Below are 15,885 nucleotides of genomic sequence, written 5' to 3' on the forward strand. Positions count from 1 at the left end.
TGAGTATTCAGCTATTAAACAGACACCCACCCGTTTTCTCGCTGTCCAGTGTTGATGGCATCACTTCATATTTTTGGATCCCTCAGTAACCTATGTTCTCGCTTATTTTACCTGTATTTGCCCCATATTTTGGACCTGAATACAAGTGTATGTTTGACTTTTTAAAAAGTCCCTTTTTTAATGAAAATATTAATTACAATTTTCCTTGCAATTTTCTGTTTAGAATGGGCATTCGGTTCCATTCTGAGAGCAAATGCACTGCATGTATAAATGGATATAGAGTTCTGAAACATGATTGGTTTATTTGAAATCGAGGCTACCATGCTAGTCTTTATCCACCATATTGGATTGTGCAAAGCAGGTGCTGCTAACACTGTATCTCATCTTTGTAATATTCAGCTTTCTGTCATGTCAAAAGGAAGCAAAAGATTCAGAATTTTCGCCAGCAAAGAAAAGACAACAGAACTTGAAGGACAAATCATGTTTAGATTTGTGAAACCATCTTGTAAAGGAGAAAACTTTGCATTTTGCAAATTGTGTATTTGTGATTTCGCTATTGGGCAGTTCATTAAAAAAACAATCACACAGAATTGAGATCATCAGTGAAAGATGGTACATTGCAATCAATATTGAATCACAGAATTGAGATCATCAGTGAAAGATGGTACGTTGCAATCAGTAATGATTGAGGAGAAAAAACAAGGTTTGGAAAGGTTCCTATAAACAGCCTGTGTCTGAATGTGAGTGTGTTGCACTCGCACACCTTCTGAATGGGCACCCAAATGGAAGGTGCAAGAGTGCAACACATGCATCTTTGATATTAAATAATTAAATTGCTGTCATACTTTACTAATGGTTATAGTTGTTATAAATATGCATTATAGTTTTAAAAATCATTATTATTTCCTGAAAAGGTTGGCAGGTATGTACTAGTAATAATAATATTAAATTTACATGGTGAACCAGTGTACAATGATCACCTGTGTACAAAGGCCAGTTTTTCCTTTTCTAGTGGGTTGCTTCCGTTAACATGTTTTTACTGTATTTGTGATGAGTAATGTATTTGATGAAGAAACCAATTTTTGGGAACTAAAGTAATACTTATCTGATTATAGTAGTGTCACACACACCTGAGACTCCATACAGTTATGTCCCTTATCTCCATCCAGTTACATCCTTAGCTCTGTCAGTTGCATCCCTTATAGTGTTATCTGATCATAGTACTGTCACACACCCCTGAGACTCCATACAGTTACATCCCTTATCTCCATCCAGTTACATCCTTAGCTCTGTCAGTTACATCCCTTATAGTGGTATCTGATCATAGAACTGTCACACACCCCTGAGACTCCATACAGTTACATCCCTTATCTCCATACAGTTACATCCTTATCTCTATCAGTTACATCCCTTATAGTGTTATCTGATCATAGTACTGTCACCCCCCCCCCCCGAGACTCCATACTGTTACATCCCTTATCTCCATACAGTTACATCCCTTATCGCCATACAGTTACATCCTTATCTCTATCAGTTACATCCCTTATAGTGTTATCTGATCATAGTACTGTCACACACCCCCCGAGACTCCATACAGTTACATCCCTTATCTCCATCCAGTTACATCCTTATCTGTCAGTTACATCCCTTATAGTGTTATCTGATCATAAAACTGTCACACACCCCTGAGACTCCATACAGTTACATCCCTTATCTCCATCCAGTTACATCCTTATCTGTCAGTTACATCCCTTATAGTGTTATCCGATCATAAAACTGTCACACACCCCTGAGACTCCATAACAGTTACATCCCTTATCTCCATCCAGTTACATCCTTATCTGTCAGTTACATCCCTTATAGTGTTATCTGATCATAGTAGTGTCACATACCCCCTGAGACTCCATACAGTTACATCCCTTATCTCCATCTAGTTACATCCTTATCTCTGTCAGTTATATCCCTTATAGTGTTATCTGACTGATCATAGTACTGTCATGCACCACTGAGACTCCATACAGTTACATCCCTTATCTCCATTCAGTTAATCCTTATCTCCATACAGTTACATCCCTTATCTCCATCAAGTTACATCCTTATCTCTGTACAGTTACATCCCTTATAGTACATGCACATTTATTCTGGTTGTAACTGAAGTATAGGCGGGATTTGGCAACAATCTTTCTATGCACTGGGAGACCACTATTGTCTGACCTCATGTAGGTAAGCATCTGGAGCATTTTGGGGTGCTAAAAAGATGGCTGGATTTGCAAGGTAGTGGCCGTACTCCTAAGGTATTAGGATTGGGTATTTATTATCAGAAAAATATATTTTACTTCCAAAATCGGTTTCTCAAAGTTGTCCACAGAATGGATATACCTTTGTTGAGATATATGATGAAAGTTTAAAACTATAAGTATGTCTGATCCAGTCTATAATTAAGTGCCTTAAATAGTTGTTTCATTTTTACCCATACAGATTTTTTGTTAAACTTTGAAGAAACCTCCAAGTAAAGATTTTTTTGCAGCATTTAAATATTTAGTAGAGTAAATCTTAAAAAGACCCATACACCTTTTTCTGCTAAGACATGGCTTGTACATTTTTAAATGTATGTATAAAAACCCATGGCCTTTAGAATACTCATCACAGTAACCCATTTAATTTTGATCATATAATATTACCAGTACACACATTTTGCTTTCTTTAGTGATTCATCATTGCTGCAGTTGGAGAAGACAGTGAGATTTGATTTAATGTTTTATCCTTGAGTTTGAGTTTGATTTTTTTCAGTCGTCCATCATGACTGCCAGTGCTATTAACTTTGATATCAGCAGCATAAACTTAAAAATGATTTTTAGATTTAGTATTGGTAATTGGATACAATTTATGATTGATCATAATTTTACTCTTACCATGCCAGGTTCAGTTTATGATCAGTTAATTTGTCCACTTGATGTTTTGATGAAACATGAGCTGTTTTTCAAATAGTTTCAAGTCTAAAACAGTTGAAATGTTTCAAAACTGATTTTGCCATAATTAATCGCAGAAATTGTAGTTATTTAATTCTGAAATTGACTGATGCTTAACAATCATTTCATTAGAACAGCTTTAGTTGGATTTTAATATAATTTGGTATACAGTTTTATATTGAGTTGACCTTGAAAAGAGTTTGATTTTGTCCATCCACAACTTTTCAGGGATTTGTGAACCCAGATTGCCTGTTCTAAAGTAGATCTCTGTAAGAAAACTTTATTAGGGATTGTAGGTTTCAACTTAATTTAGCATTGCGCCTTTTAATGTGGATACATTGAACGAATTTGAGTTCCAACAGTCACATTCATAAGGTGTTATGGCCCCTGATTTCCCATTCTTCTGAATTCTTGCTTTCTGCAGTATAAACATTTCCCAAAGGATCCTTCAGTTTCATCTAAATTTGGTATTATTGGTATTTCATCTAAATTTAGTATCATTGGTATTTCATCTAAATTTGGTATCATTGGTATTTCATCCAAATTTGGTATTATTGGTATTTCATCCAAATTTGGTATCATTGTTATTTCATCTAAATTTGGTATAATTGGTATTTCATCTAAATTTCGTATCATTGGTATTTCATCTAAATTTCGTATCATTGGTATATCATCTAAATTTTGTATCATTGCTATTTCATCTAAATTTCGTATCATTGGCATTTCATCCAAATTTGGTAACATTGGTATTTCATCTCAATTTGGTATCATTGGTATTTCATGTAAATTTCGTATCATTGATATATCATCTAAATTTCATATCATTGGTATGTCATCCAAATTTTGTATCATTGGTATTTCATCTAAATTTGGTATCATTGGTATGTTATCCAAATTTCCTATCATTGGTATATCATCTAAATTTGGTATCATTGTTATTTCATCTAAATTTCGTATCACTGGTATTTCATCTAAATTTCGTATCATTGGTATATCATCAGAATTTGGTATCATTGGTATTTCATCTAAATTTCGTATCATTGGTATTTCATCTAAATTTCGTATCATTGGTATATCATCTAAATTTTGTATCATTGGTATATCATCTAAATTTGGTGCGCTCTGTACTAATGAAACCTAAGATGACTTCCATTTTCATCATTCTGCAACACAGTTTAGAGGAATTATGGCCCCTGATTTTCCAATCCCCCTGGACTGTTTCCAGCTACATAACTTTACCTTTGAATGTTGGATGTCAGTTGAGTTTGATGTGCGGCTTTATGTTGACAAGATCATGAATCATGCGCAGTCTGTTCACAATTATTTACAGTTTCACAAAGATGCTTGTCTAATTTGCATATTTTATACAGAGCATTGTCACAAGACCTTTCAAATGTATTTTTGGATTTTTCTAAAAAGTTTTTGTTTTGGCTCTTTTGACACAATATTGGCTACATCATGCTGAGGAAAAGGAAGCTAAGTGCTGTTTACAAAGACACAGGAAGGCAGCTGACTTGCACTGGGCTGGCTGGGTATCAGACCCATGATACTTGGGTTACAAGTCTGACACTTTACCAATTGCCTACAACTGCTTGTTAAATAGATGCTGATCTTTGATCCAATATGGGCCACCATTATTGAAAATATGAAAACAAATTTAAACAACACATCAGAAGCAACTAAACAGTCAAACCAGATTTGACAGAAATCATCCTCACATTAAGGCCTTGTTTTAGTGATGCCAATCTGCCATCAGATATAACTGCCATTACTAATGACTGAAACAAAATCTTAAAATGACTCCTCCTCAGAATTAATAAACAGAATTTGACAATTTTAAAAAAGTGGAAAAAATTTTCAATGACATGTTAGAAACTGCTCTGCAGAAGTTGAGCATATTTAACAGAAAGCATTCTTGCATTAAGGGGATTCAAATTAATGCAAATGATACTAATTCACCATTATATATGACCACATTTACTGACAACAGAAAATTCTTCACATGACTTCTCAAAAGCCACTCAACAGAATTTGACAGATAGCATCTTGGAATGAAGGGCTATAATTTACTTTTTATACAAATAATGCAAATCTGCCAGCAAATATGGTTGCTATTACTAGAAATGGAAAACCTTTAATTACTTCTTCATAACTGCTGAACAAAATGTAACTAAATTTTGCAGAAAGCATCCTGGTACCAATCCCACTTAATAAAACTAGAAAACATGTAAATGACTTTATCTCAAAAAGTTGCTTCACAGAATTGGACAAACTTTGACAGAAATCATCCAGGAATACAGACCTTTCAATATTGGAAAAATGATACTAATGTGCCAACAAATATGGTTTAGATTTTTTTTTAAATAGAGGAACATGGAAACATTGTTTTCATTGCATATGCAGTCAACAGCATAGGAATTAATTCAACAGAAATTATCCCTTTTGGCTATTAAGCTGGTATCAGCCAATGATTTCTGGTCTCTTATGGAGTTGTGACCTATTATTATTATTGAATTTAGCACTCTTATCCACATAATTCTGCAGTGTAACCAACAGGAGTTCTATGCAGTGTGCCCATTTCTGATAGGTTAATTTTGTTTGTCAGTCTGAACCTATCTAACATTGCTATTCATAACTTTGGTCAAGTACACTTCAGTTTTATAAGATCTGTTTATACATTGATGTATTTGTAATATCGTCATTACTCACATTCTTTTTACTTTTGATCATAATAAACAATGTTTCTTTTTACTTTTTATCATAATGATGTTTTGCATCAATAGTGCAAATTTAATTGATTTTCCATTTATTGCATTATTTAGTACAATGTTCTTATTAATATTTAACATGAACCGTCTTCCTTTTTTCACTTCTCTTTTTGATAGCACAGTATCATGGATACTTTGCTTTGTTAAAATTCCAGGCCTTGTTTAATTCAGGTATTTGAATGGCAGTTTTGCATGAGATGTAAAATCTCTTTTCCGACAACATTAATCTTTGTGTCAAGCTATTACCAGTATACAGAACTCCTTCGGTATAAGACCATTCATTATAACACAGTTCCTGTGATAAGGTGACTATGGTCATGTTTCCCATTACATGTATCAACTATTATCAAGTACAACACTTTATGATTTCAGATTACAATTGCTGACAGTTTAAAAAAAACAAGTTTGATTTAATTTCTAATTAATTTTATTATTCAAAGAGCTGAAGCTTGTTAATGATGATAAAATGACAGACAAGTTGTACAAGAATTTGCTATAGAAGAAGCTGATAATAATTGTGCATAGAAAAAATGAATAACCATGTTGACACAGTCTATGTGCATAATATATACTTGATAGATGAATACAAATAGCACAGAATAATTCTAACAGAATATAGCAAGAATACCATGCACATTATATTATATTCAGTGTTTAATAGTCCTGTAGGCACTAGTAGGGCATGGTTGACTTTAGAAATTATTGACCAATGGATCTCATTGACCTTGACCACTGGTCAGGTTATGCAGTCTTGAAATTAACTTACTGTGCAGAAATCAATACCAGTCATAATGATGTTTGTGGACAAACATAAAAATGACCTGTGTTATGTGTAAGGGAGTGGTATACAGAGGGATGTTCTGTGTTGAAACAGTTATTAAAGCACAAAAATAAAGCATGTCATGGTATGACATTATAGTATAATTGATTATTATGAGCCAAAAAAATGAAGTGAAGTTAACTTAAGTTGCTATCATAAACAAAATTTGATTAATTTAATGGGGACCCTGGATGTCTGTGTTATAAAGTGCTTGCCTTTTCAGATTACTCATATATTTCACCTTTGTCCACTCACATATTTCACTTTTGTCCACTTAAGCTGGTGTCTCGGTTGGACTAATGTGGATATGTGACAAAATGTGCTACTCTTTTCCCATGGTAAGTGGTTCTTCCCAGGGTCCTTCTCCACCAGATGTACTGGCTGCCATGCATAGCCTATCATGTTCTGAAAATGGCATTAAACCCTACAAATCCAAACCAAACTAATTTAACTGGATCAATGAAATTATTCATTTTATAAGATGGGCAGTGGAATAAAGAGAGGTTTTATAGTGAGGGACCAATGTATTTTCATCTTAGACCATGACCTTGGACCTTTAAAATCCAAAATCTGTTTCTTTCTCTGAGTGTATGCAAACCATAAAGTTTAATCACAAAACAATATAGAACAAAAACTACTGTGCAAAACCCATTTATTCATCGAGTCACATTGACCATGACCTTTAACCTTTTGACCTAAAAACCAGTAGGTCTCATCCTTAATTCAGATGTAAGCCCACCACACACTTTGGTCAAGGTATATGCTTCAGAATTAAAGTTACCATGCAAAAATCCTTTTTTTTTTTTTTTTTACTTCAGTCACATTGACATTGACCTTTAACCCTTTGACCTCCAAAATTGGTAGACTTCAATCCCAAAGATTAATCCACAGTCAAAAAGCAAAGTTTTCATGCAGAGAACATTTTTCTAGCCAGTGACCTTCACCTTTGACCACAAAATCAATTAATTTCTTCCTTACTCCAAGTGCTAGCCATCAAATAAAATTTAGTCTGGGTCTTTGATGTTAAACTAGAGTTATTGTATGGAAACTATTTTTTATTTCTGTCAGTTGCAGTTACTGATATATTGACCCCTAAATCAGTAAGCTGCTTCCTTACTCCATATGCAAGTCATCACATTTTTGGTAAACATAGATATAAAATACAAGTTTCTGCATGGAAATGAAATAGGTAACCAATGGATGGACCAGCTGAATAACACTATATCTTTTGCTAGGTGTACAAAAATTACAAATATCATATGACTAATGATATGGAGAACACTTCCTTATATAGAATCTTGATGACATGCTACAACGTGTAAATATGCTTCATTTCTTGACATGATGACATGTAAATATGCTTCATTTCTTGACATGATGACATGCTATTACATGTCAATATGCTTCACTTTAGGACATGATGACATGCTATTACATGTACATATGCTTCATTTCTTGACATGATGACATGCTATTATGTCAATAAGCTTCATTTTGTGATAGGATTACATCCTATTACATGTATTTATGATACAATTTGTGACATGTTGACATGCTATTACATGTAAATATGCTTAATTTTATGACATGATCACATGCAATTACATGTAAATATGCTCCATTTCATGACATGATGACATGCTATTACATGTAAAGATGTTCATTTCATGAAACAATGACATGCTATTACATGTAAATATGCTTCATTTAATGCTGATGCAAGGCAGTTGTAACCGTGACCCTGATCCTAACCTTTATGTCTTGTTTGTGTCAGTAGGTTGTGGGGGGTGTAGTTTTCACTATTTCTGGCCCAGACAGAGGCAATGATATCAGCATCATAATTTTGCAAGAACTAAAGTTCTTTGTTGTTTGAAAATAACAGAAAACCTTTGTTGTTCTCATTTCAGTCTAGAAGGGCACACCTCCCCTGAGCTTTTGTGTGCATTCCCTACGAAATCAGCCTCTGTCATCTTCCTAGATTATTCCCAGTACAGTGTGCTGTGGGCAGCTGGTGCCATTTGAAGACTGCTGGCAGAATCAGGTGATGTCCAGTTATGTCAGTATAAACACACAGTGGAGACAGCTGGACAAGGCCTGCAAATGCTCATGAGATCTGCAGTGTAACTGAAGTAAAGACTAATATTGGCTAATGAATTATGTGAATATTGACAGGCTTTCCCCAGTTACATGTGGGTCTTCAGAATGTATCAGAGATCATGCAATCAGAAAGTTGTACCACTACCTGTGTAAAGAAGTAAGCAATCAGAATGTATCCAAGAATGGCCCAATGTCAAACAAGAGCTGGTAAGATGAGTATGGTATCTCCTGGTAGGCAGTTAGGACCGGAGTTGGACAGAGCCAATTGGAAAAACACTGGAAAAGTTACTTGAAAGGCTTAACATGACCCATCTAAATGAAGACAAAGGTCACAATGTCACCTAGAGGTACCATTATGTGACTTGCACTGCCACCTTATATATACCAATATGTGACTCACACTATAATCTTGTGGGGACCATTATGTGTCTCACTGTCACCTTGTAAGAATCATTATGGGACTCCAACTGTTACCATGTGGGTACCATTATGTGACTCACTCTTACCTAGAGGGTACAGTTATGTGACTCACTGTCCTACTGTGGGTCAGTCTGATTAAAATCAGATCTCCACTGTCCTACATGAAAATCTAAAAGCGACTGCTTAGGGGTTCATGTTCTGGTGACCTTTGCATTAACCAATGGAAATGCAGCTCTCAGAAATATGAAAGTGAATCAGATCCTTTGGCACACATTGATCCTCATCAGCCGTACTGTTCATTTTCCCAGATGCAAAACTGTAAGACTTTGGCTGATAAAATTAGCAATTATGGTAATAACATAGGCCACCAGAATATGACTCCTAAGCGTCACTGTCAGATGTTCATGCAGGACATTGGAGATCTGATTTTAATCATTTTCTTGTGGGTACCATTATATGACTCACATTCTCTACCCTTATGTGATAACACAGAGATAAGCTTAGTTAGTGTTTGGCTTGTTTTAGAGTCAGAATTTTTATCATGGCAGCAAAACTGGTACAACTGTGAATCTGAAGTTTGACAACTAGTTGGAAAGAAAATGACTGTGTGATTCATATCTGCTGGTAGGCCACGTAAAGAAATCGGTTCAGGACAAAGTAGCTTGGACAGTTAAATGACTACACATGAACATTTCCCAACAGTGGGGTGGTGATGGAAGGAGGTCTTTATGCTAAAATCATTGCATCAGAATTGGTATGCATGCATGTGAGTAGAACCATGGAGTCTGTGTACATATCATGTGTACATTAGTGTACATTAAGCCATTTTAAGAAATATACTTCAGAACACATGGCCACACACGAACATTTCCCAGATGTGACAGAAGAATAAAGAATGTACTGCATCATGTAAACTGACAGAAGGGAGTCGTACAGTGTCTAATTAACTATGAGATAAAAGCAGATTGCTGACTTTCAACCAGTTTTTCTGAGCTACCTTATCTTGCAACAAAAATATCACTATACATGTGAATTGTCCATGACAATCTGTTTATACAGGGAAACCCAGCTTTAAAGCACTTAATTATGACCTGTATTGAAATATAACACAGACCTGACTTTTAAAGTCTCTTCTCCAAATCCCACCCACCATATTATTGAATTTGTAGTTGTATTACCAAAATAAATGAGTGTTTGATTTTGGTATATGTATATGTTCTTGATAAAAATAATCTTACAACTTTTGGTTTTAATTTAATACAGATTTTAATGTTTTTTAATGTTCATTTCACATATGTCAGTCATTATTCACTCCTTTTTATTGTTTGTTTGTTATTTATAAAAGATGTCAGCTGTTCCAAAAAGCTGATAATTGTTAATCTTATTTGGATTAAACATCTAATACTAAAGCAAGTAATTCCAAATTGTCTCTTTGTATTTCTCTTCAGTGCATGGAGTACAGTTGTTGTTTGCCCAATTGTTGTACAATCCAGGGCAAACACTGTCCCACTAATGCTCTCATAATCAACTGGCATGCATACTTGTGCACAGACAAATTGTTGCTGAAGTAGATTATGACCTGAATGGTTAGATCAGTTAACTTACCCATCTAGTGAAGTAATTGCCAATCATCAAAGTTAATCCACAGTGAAATGTTATTGGATACTGCTTTGTAAAAACATTTTAAAAATCACTGAATGCAAGTTGCCTTTATGCAGACATGGTTTGGCCATGTTGTCAATCAGTCTTTGCATGATTCAGTTGATAGAAAAGAAAATCAGTTATATGGAAAAATGTAAGCCCCATTCCTAATGTCTCTTCCTAAGTAAGTGGTACAATATATTTTATGTCTGTAAGTATGTATGTATGTATGTATGTATGTATGTATGTATGTATGTATGTATGTATGTATGTATGTATGTATGTATGTATGTATGTATGTATGTATGTATGTATGTATGTATGTATGTATGTATGTATGTATGTATGTATGCATGCATGCATGCATGCATGTCTGTATGTATGTATGTATGTATGTAATGTTTGTGTGAGTTTAGTATGAATTAGTATTTGGATTTAATTGTAATCTAGTACAAAAAATTTGAAAGGTTTGACATATGCAAACACTGCTTAATGACTTTGATACATGTATACATGTAATTGTGTTATATTTTTCTTTCTATTTTTTTATAGAAATAAATTTTATGCATTGATTACAGACAAATCAGGATCACTGCTGGGATATTTACACTTATGGTTTTTGTATGCACAATTTTGGGGAAGTTATTACTGATTCAATGTTATTTTTGTAAGTAGATTGGTCGGTGAGCACATGTGCTTTAAATATAAAATATGTAATTACTGTGTTGTCACTAATTCTCATGAGATGTGTATTAATTTTCAAGTCAGCAATTGTGTCATTTAAGCTCTTAGTTTTGTGCCCATCCCCACCCCCATTCTTTTATATCATAGAAAATTTGAGTGCAATATTTTCATCTATTAACTGACTTGTTTTATGTTAAATGATCAGACTTCTGAACCCTGACCATCATGCTATAGTGGGGTTTACCTATGTGGTCATTGACCACAATGCTATAGCAGGGTTTCCCTGTATTGTCATTGACCACAATACTATAGTGGGGTTTCCATGTATTGTCATTGACCACAATACTATAGTGAGGTTTCCCTGTATTGTCATTGAGGGGCCCCGAGTGGCAGAGTGGTTTAAAGCGTTCTCCGTTACGGATCACTGCCATCTCACCTCTGTCTGTGCCGGTTCGAGTCTCGGATTCAGCCAGTGTGGGTATGTGAGAAAGCTTGCCAGTAGCTTCTCGTGGGTTGGTGGTTCTTTCCGGGGTTTTCCCGGGTTCTTCCTCCACCATTAATACTGGCCGCCATGTATAGCCTATTGTGTGCTGAAAAATGGCGTTAAACCCCACAACAACAACAACTGTATTGTCATTGACCACAATGCCATAGCAGGGTTCCCTGTAATGTCATTGACCACAATGCTATAGCGGGGTTCACCTGTTTGGTATTAACCATAATGCTATTACAGGGGTTCCCTTTATTGTCATTGATCACAGTGCTATAGTGGGGTTTCCATGTATTGTCATTGACTACAGTACTATAGCAGGACTTCCCTGTATTATCATTGACCACAATGCTTTAGTGGGGTTTCCATGTATTGTCATTGAGCACAATGTTAAAGTGGGGTTTCCCTGTATTGTCATAGACCACAATGCTATAGAATGGTTTCCCTGTATTGTCATTAACCACAATGCTATAGTGGGGTTTCCCTGTATTGTCATTGACTACAATGCTCTAGCAGGTTTTCCCTGTATTGACATTGATCATGATACTGTAGTGGGTTCCCCTGTATTGTCATTGACCACAATGCTGTAGTGGGGTTTCCCTGCATTGTAATTGACCACAATGCTATAGCATGGTTTCCCTGTATTGTCATTGACCACAATGCTGTAGTGTGGTTTCCCTGCATTGTAATTGACCACAATGCTATAGCATGGTTTCCCTGTATTGTCATTGACCACAATGCTGTAGTGTGGTTTCCCTGCATTGTAATTGACCACAATGCTATAGCATGGTTTCCCTGTATTGTCATTGACCATGATACTGTAGCAGGTTTCTCTGTTATGTTATTTCACAGCTTTACTTGCATGTAATGTAGACATTTATGCTACTGTCATCATGTCATCTTTAATGTTACAGTAGAATGCAGTTAGCAGTAACTTGCATGTTGTACTTTTAATAAGTACTTAATTTCAGTAATCATTCATTAAATATGCATCAGAAGTACATGTTCATGAATACTGATTAATACCTACATCTCTTGCGTAAATTTTGTTGGGTACATGTCACAAAATAAAAAGAATTGTACTAATTTTGGATCTTCTGTTATATTTTTAAATTTATTGAAATTCATCTACAATTAACATCCTGGAATGAGAAAAGTGCATCAGTCATACAGTGCATTTTGTATTACAAGAAATACATGGATAATTTAATTGATCTGACCCTAATTAAGACTGTGTTAGAATTATGTATTGGAAGAGTTCATTTCCAATGGATTTCCATCTATATGGTTAGGGCTGTATAGCATAATTGTGTAAGGTGTGTTGCAGTATTCATGCAACCATAAAAAAATATGGGACACAATGAAACTCTCACAAAACTCTGACATGGCTGAACAAAATCTATATAAAAAAAACTGCTAATTGTCTGGAATGAAAATTTTCATACAATTTTACAAAATTACAAATGTCCCTTTTTATAAAGAAATTTTGAACACATCATTTTACTTGCTCCCCCCAAAAGAGTTCCACATGGTGTTTATGATGTATCTCTGTACCCTGTTACATTGCTGTGCATGCAGTTGTGTTCAAGATATTGCAGGTCACTGGAGTATGAAATGCAGATCACAGGAAAGTGAAATATAGGTCATAGTTTCCAAGTTTTTAACTAAAGGGTATTATGAAACATTCACTAACCAACTTATTTGACTTGAAACACAATAGAGTGAGCAAATAACTTGAATACTACTCTTGTCTTAGAGATTCTGTCTTTGATGCCAGTATTAACACAGATCACAGAAGCTGCAAATAAAGGCCATAGTAACCTAGTTTTCACTAGGGGCTGTAGTAGTCATGAAACATTTTCATACCAAGTTTTTTGACTATATGAGCAATAGGCCTGAGGAAAGGACCTAAAATCAAACCCTAACTTCAGAATTGATGCCAGAGGGATGGATGGTTGGACATCATTCCATAAGCCATAATTGTAGTATGGCCAGAAATGTAGAATACAATTAAATGCCTCAGAATTCACATATATCCATATTACTGTCACCTCCTTTTTCAAATGATTGTACCTCAACATTACCTCATCACACATACAGATATACAAAGCCATACAAACCAGTACACTTGTACATGATATTTTGACCACTACTGTAGCCTAGTGGTTAGAGCATCCACCTTGGATGCAGGAGGTCACTGGTTCAAATCCCAGCCAAGTCATGCCAAAGACTGGTACTAACAGCTGTCTTGGTAGATGCTCAGCATTAAGAGGTTAGTGTTAGGACTTGTCAGGATAATGTGACTGGGTGGGACATTATGCTACATGTCTGCGGCATGATGCCCCAGTGCTAGACATCACTATAAACTGCCACACTACAGACATTGTAGCAATATGACTGATTTTTTTTAAAAGCTAGGTTAAAAATCCAAATCACATATACATAAACATCACACATATTTCTGTTGATGTCTGTATTACCCTGACCATGCCTTGGAGATTCTTATAAGCAATGTATTCACTTTGGACTATATTTCATCCCGACGTTGAGTACTGGTACTTACTACATGTACTATCATCTTTATTCAAATATATCATCACAAAGCCTTAGGAAAATGTACGTATTAAATTAGGATCACACAAGAAGTGGACACTTCAAAAGAAATAAAAAGCAGCCGTGAGAAAGAGAGATTGAATATGGTAGACAATTTTAAGTACAAATTTGGATACATGCTTGCAAGAGTACTTTTTGAAGCATTTGATATAAGGATAGATGATGGATGTCAACAGTGTAATTATTTATAAATGGAGCTTAGAGAATTGTGTATATTTGTCGATCCTGTCATCAGAAATTTGTGACAGTGGTGTCTATTGATCCTGTCATCAGAAATTTGTGACAGTGGTGTCTATTGATCCTGTCATTAGAAATTTGTGACAGTGGTGTCTATTGATCCTGATAGAGAACTGACAGAGGAGTTCCTTTTGGCGGCATCAAGTTCTGGATTTTCTGTGTTTTTCACTGCAGCTTGCACACCCATAATATGCTTCGGGACATCTGCAAAAAATGTATGATCTTGAAGCCTGTGCATTTTTTTCCATACTCAAATGCATAACAATTGCCATATAAAAACCTTTAATGATATGTCTTGGGTGGTGTGTGTGATCTATAATAATCAACAGGTTTTGTGTGATTTATTCTATCTGTAATAATCAACAAACTTAATGACACATCTTGTGGGTTGAAGTGATATATAACAATTTAACAGACTGTTAATAAACATGTTATATCTGGTATATGTGATCAATAATAATTCAACATGTGTGGTGTATGTGTTTGATAAAAATTCAAGAAACTATTAATGATACATCTTGTGTGTGGAACGTTATATATAGTAATTAACAAACATTCAGAGAATTTTTCATCGTGTATTAGCTACTTTTAGCAATGAAAGATGATAGCTCACATATTTTTACAAGGAAAAGGTTTTATGAAGTCTAGAAGATGAATTCTTCTGCAGTGCATGTCTGCTGATCATTACTGTTTGAGCTTTGAGTCATTTACTTGATTTGCATGCGAATTACACTTCTAAAAGGTAGAATCTTGTATTAACCATCCACAAAGCCTTTACTTTAGCAAATGTAAGTTACAGTAGTGTGAAGAGGCTGTGAAAGGGCAGTCTTTTTTCTTCTGTGTAAGACAAAGTAATTCAGTTTGTCAACAGTGCCAAGAGTTTTGAGTGGAGTATGGATAAATAAATAAAGTATATAATTGTGATTGTATGCATGTCATAAAAATACATAATAAACAGATGGTGTCACAGAAATATCTAAAAGGGGGTTAAATGCATATACATCGTGACATATTTACATCTGCATTATTCAGTAGGGAAAACACTTAAAGTGTAACATGCAGTTGTTTATTTTATTTTTATTGTATATATCATAAGTCAGTATTGATTTTAGTATTCAGAAGAATTCACATCATTCAACAATATGT

At 34.9% G+C, this 15,885-nt stretch overlaps 2 protein-coding genes across 7 annotated transcripts in view; one reads left to right on the top strand and one right to left on the bottom strand.

Annotated features, from left to right (window-relative positions):
* LOC149785792 (TAF5-like RNA polymerase II p300/CBP-associated factor-associated factor 65 kDa subunit 5L) overlaps positions 1 to 12,977 on the top strand; it is a 105,927-nt gene extending 92,950 nt beyond the window's left edge. For all 3 annotated transcript variants that reach the window (XM_089979722.1, XM_089979719.1, XM_089979721.1), the window contains exon 15: positions 8,465 to 12,977. In XM_089979722.1, the coding sequence (XP_089835848.1) occupies positions 8,465 to 8,579 (115 nt within the window). In that variant the 3' untranslated portion in view covers positions 8,580 to 12,977. The remainder of the gene's footprint in view (positions 1 to 8,464) is intronic.
* LOC149785793 (putative ammonium transporter 1) overlaps positions 12,976 to 15,885 on the bottom strand; it is a 94,017-nt gene continuing 91,107 nt past the window's right edge. For all 4 annotated transcript variants that reach the window (XM_089979724.1, XM_089979726.1, XM_089979723.1 and 1 more), the window contains one exon: positions 12,976 to 14,943. In XM_089979724.1, coding sequence (XP_089835850.1) covers positions 14,810 to 14,943 — 134 coding nt within the window. In that variant the 3' untranslated portion in view covers positions 12,976 to 14,809. The remainder of the gene's footprint in view (positions 14,944 to 15,885) is intronic.

The sequence above is a fragment of the Sinohyriopsis cumingii genome, chromosome 13 (assembly GCF_028554795.1).
Source record: "Sinohyriopsis cumingii isolate HCF-2022 chromosome 13, ASM2855479v2, whole genome shotgun sequence".
NCBI classification, from domain to species: Eukaryota; Metazoa; Mollusca; class Bivalvia; order Unionida; family Unionidae; genus Sinohyriopsis; species Sinohyriopsis cumingii.